This window comes from Salmo trutta, chromosome 38, assembly GCF_901001165.1.
Source record: "Salmo trutta chromosome 38, fSalTru1.1, whole genome shotgun sequence".
In the NCBI taxonomy this organism is placed as follows: domain Eukaryota; kingdom Metazoa; phylum Chordata; class Actinopteri; order Salmoniformes; family Salmonidae; genus Salmo; species Salmo trutta.
The window spans coordinates 30,661,021-30,678,720 of NC_042994.1; the positions used below are offsets into that span (position 1 = coordinate 30,661,021).

Genomic DNA, 17,700 nt, shown 5'->3' on the forward strand with positions numbered 1-17,700 from the left:
TCAGACACTTGTAGCCCGATTAGCAGGACAATAGACTCTTTATATCCCGGCTACTGTAGGTGTGAACATCCCCCTACCTGCAATGTATTCGATGCTTAAAGTACTCTTAAGTGTTACATTTAACTCAAAACAGCAGTACAGTATTTCTTCATCAACATCTTTATGCTTTCGTTAATAGTGATAAAAATACTCTTTCAAAATGCAGATGTTTATTTAGTTATGGATCCATAACGAATTACTATGGGAACAAATAGCAATGAATGACAGAAATATTGGAACAAACTTGTCTAATGAAGATAAACAAATTGTTGCTTACTGGAAAATACTCTTTCAAAACACACACGGTCATGTCGTACAGCGCCATTATGGCTATTAGCAGGTAGCTGGACAAAAGACTTGCCTAGAAGGAGGATAGGGGGCGACTTCTATCATCAAATGTATTTCTTAGTTAGGTTGGCTGAATCACAACCGGCCGTGATTGGTTGCAATTTCAGTTTAATCCACTAGAAAAGACAAAACAAATAAAACAACAAAAAGTATTATGTATCACATCTGACTGTGATTGGGAGTCCCACAGGGTGGCGCAAAACTGGCCCAGCGTTTCTCTCCCTCTAAAAACAGATATAAATGTTTTGGCCTTTACAAATATTATTCTGGCCTTTATTCAGATTACAAATCGCTCACTTTAGTTTTTTTGAAAACGAAATAACCTCCAAAATATCATTATATATAATCAAGTTGATGGCACAGTTATATCGCCGGCACCTACATAAAGCTGAGTGACTCACTCATTCATGGCTTTGGATCAAAATAAATAAGTACCAACATTCTTTCTGATAGTCTTTAATAAAGAAATGTTTTGGTTATCCTGACCTACAGTGAGGGAAAAAAGTATTTGATTCCCTGCTGATTTTGTACGTTTGCCCACTGACAAAGAAAGGATCAGTCTATAATTTTAATGGTAGGTTTATTTGAACAGTAAGAGATAGAATAACAACAAAATATCCAGAAAAACGCATGTCAAAAATGTTATAAATTGATTTGCATTTTAGTGAGGGAAATAAGTATTTGACCCCCTCTCAATGAGAAAGATTTCTGGCTCCCAGGTGTCTTTTATACAGGTAACGAGCTGAGATTAGGAGCACACTCTTAAAGGGAGTGCTCCCAATCTCAGCTTGTTACCTGTATAAGAGACACCTGTCCACAGAAGCAATCAATCAATCAGATTCCAAACTCTCCACCGTGGCCAAGACCAAAGAGCTCTTGTGGGAGCAAAACTCATGACTCTGATTCCATTTCCATTATTAGCAGCATTTAGGCTGTCCACTTTGAAGAGCTGAAACAGAATGGCTATATAAGGAATGGAACATATAGGACCAGGCCCTGCTACCATTATAACCTATACAGCTGTCAGATGTGGGCGTTATCAAGCAACAACTGATATGGAGAGATAATGGTAAAGAACGGTCTAGGGAAGTTATTTTCATATATTGGGAGGGGACTCTATACGTTAAGCAAAGACAGAATCCTATAAAGATAGGACTCTGTAATATGAGAATTTAGTCTTTTTAGTGGAAGGGTTCGGCTTTGCTACTCTGTATTAAAGTCTATATTGAATTCAAAGGTTCTTGTAAGAGTGTTATATTTTTGAAGCAATGTTCCACGACACTCTCCAAGGATGTCAGGGACAAGATTGTAGACCTACACAAGGCTGGAATGGGCTACAAGACCATCGCCAAGCAGCTTGGTGTGAAGGTGACAACAGTTGGTGCGATTATTCACAAAATAACTGTCAATGTCCCTCGGCCTGGGGCTCCATGCAAGATCTCACCTCATGGAGTTGCAATGATCATGAGAACGGTGAGGAATCAGCCCAGAACTACACGGGAGGATCTTGTCAATGATCTCAGGGCAGCTGGGACCATAGTCACCAAGAAATCAATTGGTAACACACTACGCCGTGAAGGACTGAAATCCTGCAGCGCCCGCAAGGTCCCCCTGCTCAAGAATACATATACATGCCCGTCTGAAGTTTGCCAATGAACATCTGAATGATTCAGAGGACAACTGGGTGAAAGTGTTGTGGTCAGATGAGACCAAAATGGAGCTCTTTGGCATCAACTCAACTCACCGTGTTTGGAGGAGGAGGAATGCTGCCTATGACCCCAAGAACACCATTCCCACCGTCAAATTTTGGGGGGGGGGGGTTCTGCTAAGGGGACAGGACAACTTCACCGCATCAAAGGGACGATGGACGGGGCCATGTACCGTCAAATCTTGGGTGAGAACCTCCTTCCCTCAGCCAGGGCATTGAAAATGGGTCGTGGATGGGTATTCCAGCATGACAATGACCCAAAACACACGGCCAAGGCAACAAAGGAGTGGCTCAAGAAGAAGCACATTAAGGTCCTGGAGTGGCCTAGCCAGTCTCCAGACCTTAATCCCATAGAAAATCTCTGGAGGGAGCTGAAGGTTCGAGTTGCCAAACGTCAGCCTCGAAACCTTAATGACTTGGAGAAGATCTGCAAAGAGGAGTGGGACAAAATCCCTCCTGAGATGTGTGCAAACCTGGTGGTCAACTACAAGAAATGTCTGACCTCTGTGATTGCCAACAAGGGTTTTGCCACCAAGTACTAAGTCATGTTTTGCAGAGGGGTCAAATAATTATTTCCCTCATTAAAATGCAAATCAATTTCTAACATTTTTGACATGCGTTTTTCTGGATTTTTTTGTTGTTATTCTGTCTCTCACTGTTCAAATAAACCTACCATTAAAATTATAGACGGATCATTTCTGTCAGTGGGCAAACGTACAAAATCAGCAGGGGATCAAATACTTTTTTCCCCTCACTGTAGACACCATGTACAGTATTATAATAGCCCATTATGGGCTACTGGCAGGACAATATACCTTTACCAACACTTCTCTGATGCAGGTTCGATACCCGTACCGGCCGTCACCGGGAGACCAATGCGGCGACTTTTAGTTTTAATTTAGAATCCTCTATATGTAATTATTGGCGGAGAGTCATGTGATATTTTTCAATTTACAGTAGGTGACATGAGTATCACGAGTGTTGAGTAATGTGCTGTTTAAAGTGGTGTAGGTCTTATTTATTTAAAGAGCATATTGAAGATAGAAGCAATAGGATTTGAAGCAAAAGCCTACAACTATTTTAGCACTGTTTTGCGCTGCTCTGAGACAAGCATGGGGACTGGTCTTGATCAATCAATTAGATTGTTTTCTCCGTTTGGGTATTGGTTAGACGACAATTATACAATTATGGTGTAGAAATGTTATGCTCTTAGTGTAACCTTTATTTAACTACGCAAGTCAGTTAAGAACAAATTCTTATTTACAAGAACAGCCTACTCCTTCCTCCCCATCGGGGAATTGAACCCCGGTCTCCGGTGTGCCCTCACGACACGGGGATTCTTTAGCTAAATAGCCCAGTACTGTAGCCTACTCCAGACCGTCACATTGTACAGGGCCATATTTTACGTTCCATTCTAACGGAAACCGAGGGTTTTTCGTTTTTTTTGGAATAGAAACACCATAATATTAATCAAATTAATAAAGCAACATTTTTTGAAATCAGTCCCATTTACATTGTTCTTACAAAAAAGTTTTACATTCTCTAATACAGCCACTATTGAAGATGATTAAATGCTTCTCAAAGATGCCCTCTGGTGGTCAAACTAGCACTAACTAGCATTGATGTTGACAGTGGTTGACACTTAAATAACATGTCATAGTATTCTGTGGCACCATGCAAGCTGTGCTGCAGTACGCTGCAACTTTTAAAGGACGAACCACTGTACTCTATATTGAATTCATGTTTCCTAATAAAAACAAATATATTTTGAATATACATTGTACAATTTAAATTCATATGGTATAAACAAGTAAACACATTCTCAGTCAACAATATAAGACACTGGGAGCACTGTGTATGTTCTCTGATGAATTTTAAGAAGTCAAGGAGAAGTAATTATTTTTCTCCTGTGTGGATTCTCACATGTTTTTTCAGCTTTCCCGAATGGTTAAAACTCTTTCCACATTGGGAGCAGTGGTAAGGCTTCTCTCCTGTGTGAATTCGCTCATGAGCTTTCAGGGTTCCTACTTGGCCAAAACTCTTTCCACACTGGGAGCAGTGGTAAGGCTTCTCCCCTGTGTGTAGTCGCTGATGAACTTTCAGGGTTCCTAAGTGGCTAAAACTATTTCCACACTGGGAGCAGTGGTAAGGCTTCTCCCCTGTGTGGATTCTCACATGAATTTTAAGTGACTGCGAAGAGTAATAGGTCTTCCCACAGTCTGAGCATTTGTAAGGCTTCTCCCCTGTGTGCAGTCTCATGTGGTCTTTTAGGTTTCCTGAATAGTTAAAACTCTTTCCACACTGGGAGCAGTGGTAAGGCTTCTCCCCTGTGTGTATACGCTCATGAGCTTTCATGTTTCCAAAGTGACTAAAACTCTTTCCACAATGGGAGCAGAGGTAAGGCTTCTCCCCTGTGTGAATTCTCACATGACTTTTAAGTGAGTGTGATGAGTAATATGTCTTCCCACAGTCTGAGCATTTGTAAGGCTTCTCCCCTGTGTGTATACGCTCATGAGCTTTGAGGGTGTCTAACTGCTTAAAATTCTTCCCACACTGGGAGCAATGGAAAGGCTTCGCCCCTTGGTGTATACGCCCATGAGCTTTGAGGGTGTCTAACCGCTTAAAATTCTTCCCACACTGGGAGCAATGGAAAGGCTTCTCCCCTGTGTGTATACGCTCATGAGCTTTGAGGGTGAGTAACCGCTTAAAACTATTCCCACACTGGGAGCAATGGAAAGGCTTCTCCCCTGTGTGAATTCTCGCGTGACTTTTAAGTGAGTGTGAAGAGTAAAATGTCATCCCACAGTCTGAGCATGTGTAAGGCTTCTCCCCTGTGTGTATACGCTCATGAGCTTTGAGGGTGTCTAACCGCTTAAAACTCTTCCCACACTGGGAGCAATGGAAAGGCTTCTGCCCTGTGTGTATTCTCTCATGTATTTTCAGGCTTCCTAACTTGTTAAAACTCTTTCCAATCTGGGAGCAGAGGTGTCGACTTGCTGGTTTGGACATCTTTGGTTCCTCCAAGTTTGGTTTTCCTCCTGCCAAAGACAGTGTTTATTTTAAGACAGACCAGAATGAAATCTCCACATGATAATACAGCCTTGCTATGAGGTTTAACCTGTTGGGGCTAGGGGGCAGTATTTGCACGGCCGGATAAAAAAAACGTACCCGATTTAAACTGGTCACTACTCTTGCCCAGAAACGAGAATATGCATATAATTAGTAGATTTGGATAGAAAACACTAAAGTTTCTAAAACTGTTTGAATGGTGTCTGTGAGTATAACAGAACTCATATGGCAGGCCAAAACCTGAGAAGATTCCATACAGGAAGTGCCTTGTCTGACAATTTGTTGTCCTTCTGTTGCATCTCTATCGAAAATACAGCATCGGTGCTGTAACGTGATATTTTCTAAGGCTTCCATTGGCTCTCTAAAGCCGCCAGAAAGTGGAATGGGGTGTCTGCTGTCTCTGGGCGAAGAACAGCAGGAGAGTTTGTGAGTGGTCAGCCTGGGGACAGTGAGACTGAGATGCGCATTCACGAGAATTCTCCATTTTTTTCTTTCAGCCTTTGAATGAATGCAACGTTGCCCAGTTGGAATACTATCGCTATTTTACAAGAAAAATAGCATAAAAATTGATTTTAAACAGCGTTTGACATGCTTCTAAGTATGGTAATGGAATATTTTGAAATGTTTTGTCACGAAATGCGCTCGCGCGTCACCCTTCGTATAGTGACCTGAACGCACAAACAAAACGGAGCTATTTGAATATAACTATGGACTATTTGGAAGCAAAACAACATTTGTTGTTGAAGTAGAAGTCCTGGGAGTGCATTCTGACGAAGAACAGCAAAGGTAATCCAATTTTTCTAATAGTAATTCTGAGTTTAGTGAGCCCCAAACTTGGTGGGTGTCAAAATAGCTAGCCGTGATGGCCGAGCTATGTACTCAGAATATTGCAAAATGTGCTTTCACCGAAAAGCTATTTTAAAATCTGACACCGCGATTGCATAAAGGAGTTCTGCATCTATAATTCTTAAAATAATTATGTTTTTTGTGAAGGTTTATCATGAGTAATTTAGTAAATTCACCGGAAGATTGCGGTGGGTATGCTAGTTCTGAACATCACATGCTAATGTAAAAAGCTGGTTTTTGATATAAATATGAACTTGATTGAACAAAACATGCATGTATTGTATAACATAATGTCCTAGGAGTGTCATATGATGAAGATTAAAGGTTAGTGCTGCATTTAACTGTGGTTTTGGTTTTTGTGACATATATGTTTGCTTTGAAAATGTCTGTGTGATTATTTTTGGCAGGGTACTCTCCTGACATAATCTAATGTTTCGCTTTCGCTGTAAAGCCTTTTTGAAATCGGACAATGTGGTTAGATTAACAAGAGTCTTGTCTTTAAAATGGTGTTAAATAGTCATATGTTTGAGAAATTGAAGTTATAGCATTTTTGAGGTATTTGTATTTCGCGGCACACGATTCCACTGGCTGTTGACTAGGGTGGGATGCAAGCGTCCCACCTTGCCCAGACAGGTTAAACCAAATCAGATCCCTCAATAACCTGAGGCCAGCTTTCAAACATTTCAAAAATCTGTGTGATTTTAAAACAAATTTTGTAGAGCTTCCTGGTAATTACTGATATGTTTACATTACTTATTTTATTCATTCTGTTTTACAAGTCAGAACTGGATTCCTATCAAGCAGGTGGCTGTAAATATATAACCTTCATAGCTGTATGATACAGAATGGGACCTACACACACTTCCTGAAAACCTAAAATAAGTAATTTTGTGTCGAAGACCAAAACTTGTTTATTTTTTTTACATTGGAGACAGACACAAAGCCCATCAGTAACATCTCCCCATTGTCGATAGGGTCGACACAATGGCATTTCTTTATTTAGACGTTCACACATTTTAACTATCGTTAATGTCATGATATTTTGGGTAATGTAAAAAAGAAAGTGAAATATTTTGGGTAGATGTTATTAAAAATATAAATATGTAAAGTGTTGGTCCCATGTTTCATGAGCTGAAATATCCCTGATATTTTCAATACGCACAAAAGCTTATTTCTCTCAAATTTGGTGCACACATTTGTTTATATCCCTGTTAGTTAAAATTTGTCCTTTGCCAAGACAATCCATTTACCTGACAGGTGTGGCATATTGTTTAACACTTTTTTGGCTACTCTATGATTCCATATGTGATATTTCATAGTTTTGATGTCTTCACCACTATTCTACAATGTAGAAAATAGTAAAAATAAAGAAAAACCCTTGAATGAGTAGTTGTGTCCTAACTTTTGACTGGTACTGTATATGGTTGATTCTGTGGGAAAGTCAACCTGAACAAGTGTAACGGAGGTAAGAACGTGCTGTAAGCTCACTCCACAGCTAGCTTGAAACGTCACAGATGGAGCTATCCAACTGGTACCTTTTGTATAACTCAATCGGTTCATTGTCAAGGAGGGCAGTCACGCATATTGAGAAGCAGAGGATCACTAGTTTGAGTCCAGTATGGGGACAGTGGAGGAAACTAAACTGTTAGCAGCACACTGGCATCAGTTACATGAACAAGAAAAGTTAGTCATTCCAAATGAAACAATGTTCTTTAAAGTCTATATGTTGGAGTTTATTTGACCTGTTAAAGTAGATTTCACAGCTTTTAGAAAAGGCTGACACAGCTTGTTTAAAAATATATACATACAGTTGAAGTCGGAAGATCACATACACTTAGGTTGGAGTCATTAAAACTCGTTTTTCAACCACTCCACAAATGTCTTATTTCACTTATAATTCACTGTATCCCAATTCCAGTGGGTCAGGAGTTTACATACAGTCAACTTAGTGTGCCTTTAAACAGCTTGGAAAATTCCAGAAAATGATGTTATGGCTTTATAAGCTTCTGATAGGCTAATTGACATCATTTGAGTCAATTGAAGGTGTACATGTGGATGTATTTCAAAGGTCTACCTTCAAACTCAGTGCCTCTTTGCTTGATATCATGGAAAATTTGTAAAAAATCAGCCAAGATATCAGAAAAAAATTGTAGACCTCCACAAGTCTGGTTCATCCTTGGGAGCAATTTCCAAATGCCTGAAGGTACCACGTTCATCAATAGTATGCAAGTATAAACATCATGGGACCCCGCAGCCGTCATACCGCTCAGGAAGGAGACGCGTTCTGTCTCCTAGAGATGAACGTACTTTGGTACGAAAAGTGCAAATCAATCCCAGAACAACAGCAAACGACCTTGTGAAGATGCTGGAGGAAACAGGTACAAAAGTATCTATATCCACAGTAAAACAAGTCCTATATCAACATAACCTGAAAGGCCACTCAGCAAGGAAGAAGCCACTGCTCCAAAACCGCCATAAAAAAGCCAGACTCCGGTTTGCAACTGCACACGGGGACAAAGATCGTACTTTCTGGAGAAATGTCCTCTGATCTGATGAAACAAAATTAGAACTGTTTGGCCACAATGACCATTGTTATGTTTGGAGGAAAAAGGGAGGCCTGCAAGCCGAAGAACACCATCCCAACCCTGAAGCACGGGGGTGGCAGCATCATGTTGTGGGGGTGCTTTGCTGCAGGAGGGACTGGTGGCCTTCACAAAATATATGGCATCATGAGGGATGAAAATGATGTGGATATATTGAAGCAACATCTCAAGACATCAATCAGGAAGTTAATGCTTGGTCGCAAATGGGTCTTCCAAATGGACAATGACCCCAAGAATACTTGCACAGTTGTGGAAAAATGGCTTAAGGACAACAAAGTCAAGGTATTGGAGTGGCCATCACAAAGCCCTGACCTCAATCCTATAGAAAATGTGTGGGCAGAACTGAAAAAGCATGTGCGAGCAAGGAGGCCTACAAACCTGACTCAGTTACACCAGCTCTGTCAGGAGGAATGGGCCAAAATCCACCCAACTTATTGTGGGAAGCTTGTGGAAGGCTACCCAAAACATTTGACCCAAGTTAAACAATTTAAAGGCAATGCTACCAAATACTAATTGAGTGTATGTAAACTTCTGACCCACTGGGAATGTGATGAAATAAATGAAAGCTGAAATAAATCTCTCTACTATTATTCTGACATTTCACATTCTTAAAATAAAGTGGCGATCCTAACTAACCTAAGACAGGGAATTTGTACTAGGATTAAATGTCAGGAATTGTAAAAAACTGAGTTTAAATGTATTTGGCTAAGGTGTATGTAAACTTCCGACTACAACTGTACATTTGCATGTTTAACAAGTTCTGTAGATCAGACGTTAATGAAGCAATACAGACCACATTGAAGTGTCTGGAGTTTTGTCTGCCTGTTCTAGAGTCTTGTAAAGATAGGGGGTTGACTAGGACAGGCAATGTAACATCCATAATGTTTTATAGGGAAAGTTTTTGTAAAATATTCACCCAGAATCAGATCATCTTGAAAATGTCTCTCTAAAGCTAAGGTTTTATATGGTCTATTGGCTTCTCTCTGTTCATTGGCAGAATCCTTTTTCAGTGTTATGATATTCATAACATCCATATCCACCAGTCTATCTTCCTGTCAACTAACATAACTCTGCTGGTTGTCCTGGTAACAGATACCAGTGGGCAGATCTATTGTATTTGTTCAAACTAAACTACAAAACTTACTTTGATGAGTCAAATCTGATCCTTTCTTCGCTTCTCCTCCTCCCACAGTTCCACTCAGCCCCGTTGTTTTCCTGCAGTCCACCAGCAGTACAGACAACCTCTTCATACCCAGCAGTAAGGTGCTACCAGGAGAGGCACGACACGGGGACTCCAGGAGGGAGGAAGGGCTAGCGTTGTCCTGGTAACCATAAAGAGGGGACACAGACACATATCATTATGGATGCTGATGTCACGGTTGTCATAAAGTGCTTTACAGAAACCCAGCCCAGACCCCGATAGAGCAAGCTGTATGCTAGACCAGACCAAGCTGTACCATCTGGTGTTCTGATCTGGAGAGACTCTTCTCTGCCTCGTCAGCATCAAGATGTTGTTGAGACTCCCCAGAGGATCCACGATAGTCATGTCTCTCTCCTGTGTGAATGAGAACATCAAACAGACGGTAAACTTATGATCTTCTATTGCAATCATAGGAGGCATTAATATGTCTAAAAAGGGCCTAAAATTGACACTTTCATCATGATTTTTTATATTTGATTAAAAATATAAAAAAATACTGTTTGTGTTGTAAATGTTAAAGGGTCGTTCCACTAAATGGGTGCCTTTTGCATCCCTTCGACATTTTAAGTAAAATTTATGCTCCAGTATTGAATTTTAAAAGCCTGTTATATTAGATGAAGTGCACTTTAATATTGACCACGTGGAGAATTCAATACATTTATGTAAAAGCCCCAAAATATATGTACCAATGGCATATTGCCCCTTAAACAATTCCTACAGTACTGAACAACATATTCAAGTGTAGAACTTCAGTAGAATGCCCCTTTAAAACCACAACAACTGCATCGTTTGTGTCCGTTAAGACAATACTCACTGGTGTTAATCGGATCTTCAGTCTCCTCCACTTTCACTCCCCAAACGTTTTCTTCCTCCTCTTTTATTGAGATAGCCTCCTCTTCCTCTTTTACTCCAAAAGGTTCTTCCTCTTCTTTCACTACATTCTCTTCTTTCAATGTTATGGCATCTTCCTCGTTTTTGATTCTGAAAGCTTCTACCTCCTCCTCTTCCACTCTGACAACCTCTTTCCCATCTTCCTCTTTCACTGTAATATCGTCCTCTTTTTTCAATGTGATAGCCTCCTCTTCCTCCTCTTCCATTCTGAAAGCTTCTTCCTCTCCTTTCACCAGAACTTCTTTCTCCGCCTAGTTTAGCGAACTCATGCCAAGTGCAGTATCAATTTAACAAGCAAATTACGTTTAAATGAACTAGTAGACAAGTAAACAGAATAATTTACACAAGATTGGTCAAAAGAGCTTCAATGTTTCGGTTTTATGTCGCTACAAACCACCACGTTGGTTGAATCAGAAGCCTTTTGTCGCTGTTGAAGAAGCCTCCAGTTCCGTCCACTAGATTATACGTCACGCAAGAAGAATCACCTGAAAGACTCATATCGCCATCTGCTGACTGGAGTGGGTAACGGAGATTGGAAAAATTCTCCATTAGAACGTTTAATCTGGATAACACTGTCATAAAATGTCATTTTAAAACAGCCAGGTGTTATGTTTTCTCTTAGTTCTTACAGACAATACTTTCCTCCAGGGCTTTTTTGTACTTCTTGTCTCTAAAGTGCCCTTTTGCGTGGTGGTATAATTTGTATCCATTTTCTGTTTGAGTTATTCTGAACCCACTGCCTGCAAGTTTCTGAAGAGGAAACAGCCCGGAAATGCCCCTGTCTGGGTGTGTGCGTTTGTCTACCACTATGTGTAGCTATTAGCGATGATTCGAATGACAACCATCTTCTGGTTGATGGAAAAATAACATTTCAATTAAATGTTAACTACAAAGTAGTCTATGCCGACATGGCAGAATGATATCATGATTATTTGCATCAATCCAGTTGTGATTTGTTCAGCAAACTCTGCAATCACATGTGTGCTACAGAGACACCATTAACCAAGCAAGGCTCTTGCTGGTGCCACTTGAATTAAAGGGTATCTACACACAAAAATGAAAATGTCTTTGATTTTTCTCAGATTTCAAGTTGTCTCCTTTTGCTGTTTTTGAGAGTGAAAAACTGAAAAATAAGGACAAATCACAAACCTGGAAAAACTAAACCCAGAAAGTGGAATTTGAGAAAAAAAACTAAAACAGAATTAGGTAAAAACATTTTATTTTTATTTGATAGGGCCTTAAATATTCTATTGATTTTCTCTCATTATGTCACACCAGCCTTCGCTTTGGCTCCCCCTCCTGTCCAGTTTAGGCGTTCAGCGTTGCCGGCCTTCTAGCTGCTGCTGAACCAAATGCTGTCAAGCGCCCTCCACTCATCAACCCCGGACTTGTCTCGTCATAATTACACACACCTGGTTCCAATCCCCAGTCTATCACTGTATATATACTCCCTCTGCCATTTGTCTTTGTCGGTCATTGTAAATGTTACTTTTTTTCAGGAGAGGAATTGTTCCTACTTTATATTTTGCACCTTGGGCCTGTGCCTTTTTGTTTATGAAGATATAATTTGAGCACAACGGCGTTTGGGTTTCGTCCCGCTTTGATCTGTGGTGCTTAAATAAATTCTGCATTTATAAACCTGTGACTGCATCCTGTCTACTCCTCTCTACACCAGTGACAGAATGACCGACCCAAGAAAACAGGAAGCAGCAGGACATCCCGACCTCTCCTCTGTAGGAGCGAAGCTCCGCCACCCCGCCTCGTGCCTGGAGCGCCTCGGGACTACCATGGACGGGGTGCTCCGGGCTGTACTCCAACTGCAGGCTACACCACCACCTTCCCAGCTCCCTGCGGTCGTTCCAGCCATCCCACCACCATCTACATCACCCGGTCCAATCAGCAATGTCCACCTGCCCCTCCTGGAGCGGTTTGATGACACCCCAGCTCACTGTAGGGGTTTCTCCTGCAGTGTGACCTCCACCTGGCCCGTCATGCCGGGACGGCCTCCGAGAGGGGCAAGGTGGCCTTGGTGATCTCGGTGCTGACAGGCTGGGCTCTGGAGTGGGTGCTCCACCATCCGGGAGAGGGACAGACCAGAAGTGCAGTTCTATGAGAGCTTCACCCAACTCTTCCATGCCATCTTCGACCACCCTACAGAGGGCCGAGAGGGAGGCGAGGGGGAGGTGAGAAGGAGGTGAGGGGGAGGCGAGAGGGAGGTAGGGCTGAGAGGGAGGCGAGAGGGAGGTAGGGCTGACAGGGAGGTGAGTTTCTCCTCTGTCTTTGCCAGGGGTCCAGGACAGCGTCGGAGTACGTTATGGATTTCCGGACGGCGGCTGCATCCACTGGCTGGAACGACCAGGCACTGTTGACGGTTTTCCGCAGCCGGCTACAGGCAGACGTCTAGACCGAGCTGGCCTGTCGTGATGAGGACCTCACACTAGACCAGCTCATCGCCATGGCCCTCTGCCTGGATAACCTCCTGCGTGCCCGTCGTCGCCCATCTCAGGGGTTAGGGTCTCTCCCAGGAATCTCCAGCGAGACTGAGCCCATGGAGGTGGGCACGACGCACGTTCCCCCTGAGGAACGTCAACGCTCCTACGGCGGGGAGTCAGACCACCCCTGGAACACCTGTCCCAGAAGGAGAACCAGGCGAGGAAGCGACAGGCCGAGGAGCGCTCCTGCACCTTCCCAAGTAGGCGTGGACGTGCCTTGCTCCTCTCTGTCCACCCAGCCTGTCCTCCTCCATGTCACCTTCCCTGACTATCCTGGTCCCCCACTGAGTCCTGCAAGCAATTTCCTAGACCGGTCAGTGGCCTTATCACTACGCATTCCTCTAGTCTCTTTACAACCCCCAGCCCAGTCCTTTCCCTAGACAACCATCCCCTAGGAACAGGACTGATGCGCCAGACCACAATTCCCATTTCCCTCACAGTTACTCACAACCACCATGAACGCATCACTTTCCTCATCTTAGACTCTCCTGCGCACCCCGTAGTTTTAGGTTTCCCCTGGCTACAGTTGCATAACCCCAGTATATCGTGGACAGAGATGAGGTTGTTAGGTTGTTCGCAGGAGTGTCAGGGGAGGTGCGCTCAAGGAACGTTTTATTAACACACCTCTTCTGGCTCACCCTGACCCGTCTCTGCCCTTCATCGTGGAGGTGGACGCCTCCAAGGTTGGAGTATGGGCTGTTCTCTCCCAACGCACTGGATCGCCGCCTAAACTCCATCCATGCACCTTCTACTCACGGAAGCTGTCTCCTGCGGAACAGAATTACGACGTGGGGGATCGCGAGTTGTTGGCCGTGAAGAAGGCGCTGAAAGAATGGTGGCACTTGCAGGAGGGTCATTAACACCCATTCCTTGTCTGGACGGACCACAGGAACTTGCAGTACATTCGAGCAGCGAAAAGGCTGAACCCGTGTCAGACCCAAAAGGTCTACACACACAGCCCTGGGCAAGAGTTACACACATATTAATGTTGTCTATACCCACACATATTAATGTTGTCTATACCCACACATATTTATGTTGTCTATACCCACACATATTTATGTTGTCTATACCCACACATATTAATGTTGTCTATACCCACACATATTAATGTTGTCTATACCCACACATATTTATGTTGTCTATACCCACACATATTTATGTTGTCTATACCCACACATATTAATGTTGTCTATACCCACACATATTAATGTTGTCTATACCCACACATATTAATGTTGTCTATACCCACACATATTAATGTTGTCTATACCCACACATATTAATGTTGTCTATACCCATACATATTAATGTTGTCTATACCCACACATATTAATGTTGTCTATACCCACACATATTAATGTTGTCTATACCCACACATATTAATGTTGTCTATACCCACACATATTAATGTTGTCTATACCCACACATATTAATGTTGTCTATACCCACACATATTAATGTTGTCTATACCCACACATATTTATGTTGTCTATACCCACACATATTAATGTTGTCCATACCCGGGCGCCTCTCCAGGGAACTGTTGGATGTCATCTTCCATAAATCATGCAGCCTATTCAGTAGAAAGAGTATTAGTCAATAAACGGAGGATCTGATTAGGTGATTATCGTTGAGACTTTATTGGTTAGATGTATTGCGGTAATTAAAACGAATGTACTCCCTCGGCTGTTATATCCTTTGCAGATGATCTCCAGTCATATCACTGAGAAGTTCTTTAAAACAGTTCACAGAGCAATGTCAATATTTATTTGGTACAACAAGCAACCTAAAATTACATTTGAAAAACTTCAATTGCCAATCAAAAAGGGGGTCTTGGCAGGAACCTAGCTGTCAGTATTATCACTGATCTACACAATTTAAATTAATCTCTGAGTGGAATGATCAACACACTCATGCACACACACACACACACACACACACACACACACACACACACACACACACACCCACAAAGAAACACAGACACACACACACACAAAGACACACATTGAATTTAGGTAAAAAGTTGAGTGAAAAAAAATACGAAATGCCTTTATGTTGATTACTTTTTTGCGAACATCATCACATAGATTGTTTGGGTTGAAATGACGTGAAAACAACGTTCCCAGTGGGATATTGTTTGTGAGAGAGAATATAGTAGACGGTTGCTGTCTAAAAGTGATTGATGTGTTTTTTTTCTGTGTCCTTTGGCTATCCTCTCGTTGACCTGTTAATGACATCGTCTCCAGATGTTCTCACCATATTTAGTGTGTGACTAAAAAAAGAAGACACCAGTACTATGTCAGATATAGTTTAAATGTATTCCTATTTGAGTTTACATCCCAATATGACACTTCAAATACATCACAGAAGACTGAAATGTACCAAAACTCCTATTGTGTTTATTGAACTGTACACTGAGATGCTCAGTTGGTCAACGTTCCCCTCCAGTGATTCCCCAACATCTTGTCAACATGTTCCCCAAAAATGGATCAGATATCTAATACCAGTCATTCTTTATAGACATTTATCCATAACAAGACTTAGGTGTCCCCTATAGTGTCCAAAAACCTCTCCAAAATGACAAATCTTTTAAGCATCTTTATTTTCATGCATATAACTTGTCAAAAAGCATTTTTATGACTAAATTCAAATTCAATATTTTGGGGGAGATTAGGTCCCTGAATGGTCAAAAACCTCTTCAAATAGAAGTATGTTTATAGCACAAAATATCTAACAGGTTGGCCCTCTCACTCTCTCTCTCTCATCATGTCACAGGCTAACAGGCTCCCAGAGGAAGGGAAATAAAAGGCCCCAGCTCACTCAACTGCCCCTCCCCTCTCCAACAGCCATCAACCCAGAACATCCTGAAGACAGAACATCTAAAAGATCATCTGGGAATCCTTTCTTCCTCATGGAGCTTTTTGAAAGTGAGTTCAATATTCAATGTGATGTTTGTACAGTGCCTTCGGAAAGTATTCAGACCCCTTGACTCTTTCCACATTTTGTTACATTACAGCCTTATTCTAAAATGGATTAAATTACATTTTTTCCTCATAAATCTACACACAATACTGTCATGTCTTTACTATCCTTAATGTGATGACATGCAATTTTATCAAATCCATTACCTAACGTTTAATTGATTACGTGATTGAATTAAATCATGCAACAATATATATATATTTTTAATTTCACCTTTATTTAATAACCAGGTAGGCTTGTTGAGAACAAGTTCTCATTTGCAACTGCGACCTGGCCAAGATAAAGCACAGCAGTGTGACACATACAACAACACAGAGTTACACACATGGAATAAACAAACATACAGTCAATAATACAGTAGAAAAGTACAGTGAATTTATGCAAATGAAGTAGGATAAAAGAGGTAAAGCAAATAAATAGGCCACGGATGCGAAGTTACCTACTTGGTAATCTGGTTGCAAGTTATTATGAAAAATAGCCTATGCATTCATTTTGCTGAAATGTTAACATAGGCTACTTGGCAAGCTTGGCTTCCTTTCATGCACAGGTTGACATTATTTGTTTGTTTGAGTTGATCAACTTTTATTTTCTCATCGGTTTGAGGCACTGGGAGATATTAGTTTCATTGAGCAATATGGATGGTGTTGTCATTAGTTGACAGTTTTATTTTTGTATTTTTTTTATTTCACCTTTATTTAACCAGGTAGGCTAGTTGAGAACAAGTTCTTATTTGCAACTGCGACCTGGCCAAGATAAAGCAAAGCAGTTCGACACATACAACAACACAGAGTTACACAATGGAATAAACAAACATACAATCAATAATACAGTAGAAAAATCTATATAAAGCATGTGCAAATGAGGTAGGATAAGAGAGGTAAGGCAATAAATAGGCCATGGTGGAAAAGTAATTACAATATATCAAAATAAACACTGGAATGGTAGAATTTTCAGAAGATTAATGAGCAAGTAGAGATACTGGGGTGCAAAGGAGCAAGATAAATAAATAAATACAGTATTGGGATGAGGTAGATTGGATGGGCTATTTACAGATGAGCTATGTACAGGTGCAGTGATCTGTGAGCTGCTCTGACAGCTGGTGCTTAAAGCTAGTGAGGGAGGTAAGAGTCCAGCTTTAGTGATTTTTGCAGTTCGTTCCAGTCATTGGGAGCAGAGAACTGGAAGGAGAGGCGGCCGAAGGAAGAATTGGCTTTGGGGGTGACCAGTGAGATATACCTGCTGGAGAGCGTGCTATGGGTGGGTGCTGCTATGGTGACCAATGAGCTGAGATAAGGCGGGGCTTTACCTAGCAGAGACTTGAGATGACCTGGAGCCAGTGGGTTTGGCAACGAGTATGGCCACGGAAGGAGAGTTGTATGGCTTTGAAGCTCATCTGGAGGTTAGTTAACATAGTGTCCAAAGAAGGGCCAGAGGTATACAGAATGGTGTCATCTGCGTAGAGGTGGATCAGAGAATCACCAGCAGCAAGAGCGACATCATTGATATATACAGAGA

At 41.6% G+C, this 17,700-nt stretch overlaps 1 protein-coding gene across 1 annotated transcript; it reads right to left on the reverse strand.

Moving 5' to 3' along the window:
- Positions 1–3,827: 3,827 nt before the first annotated feature.
- LOC115177656 (zinc finger protein OZF-like) lies at positions 3,828–10,114 on the reverse strand. Its single transcript, XM_029738597.1, has 3 exons — positions 10,071–10,114; positions 9,758–9,935; positions 3,828–5,133 (listed from the first exon to the last, which is right to left on the reverse strand). Exons 1-3 carry the CDS (start codon positions 10,071–10,073, stop codon positions 3,992–3,994), a joined length of 1,323 nt encoding a protein of 440 aa, XP_029594457.1. The 5' UTR covers positions 10,074–10,114; the 3' UTR covers positions 3,828–3,991.
- Between the last annotated feature and the right edge of the window lie 7,586 nt (positions 10,115–17,700).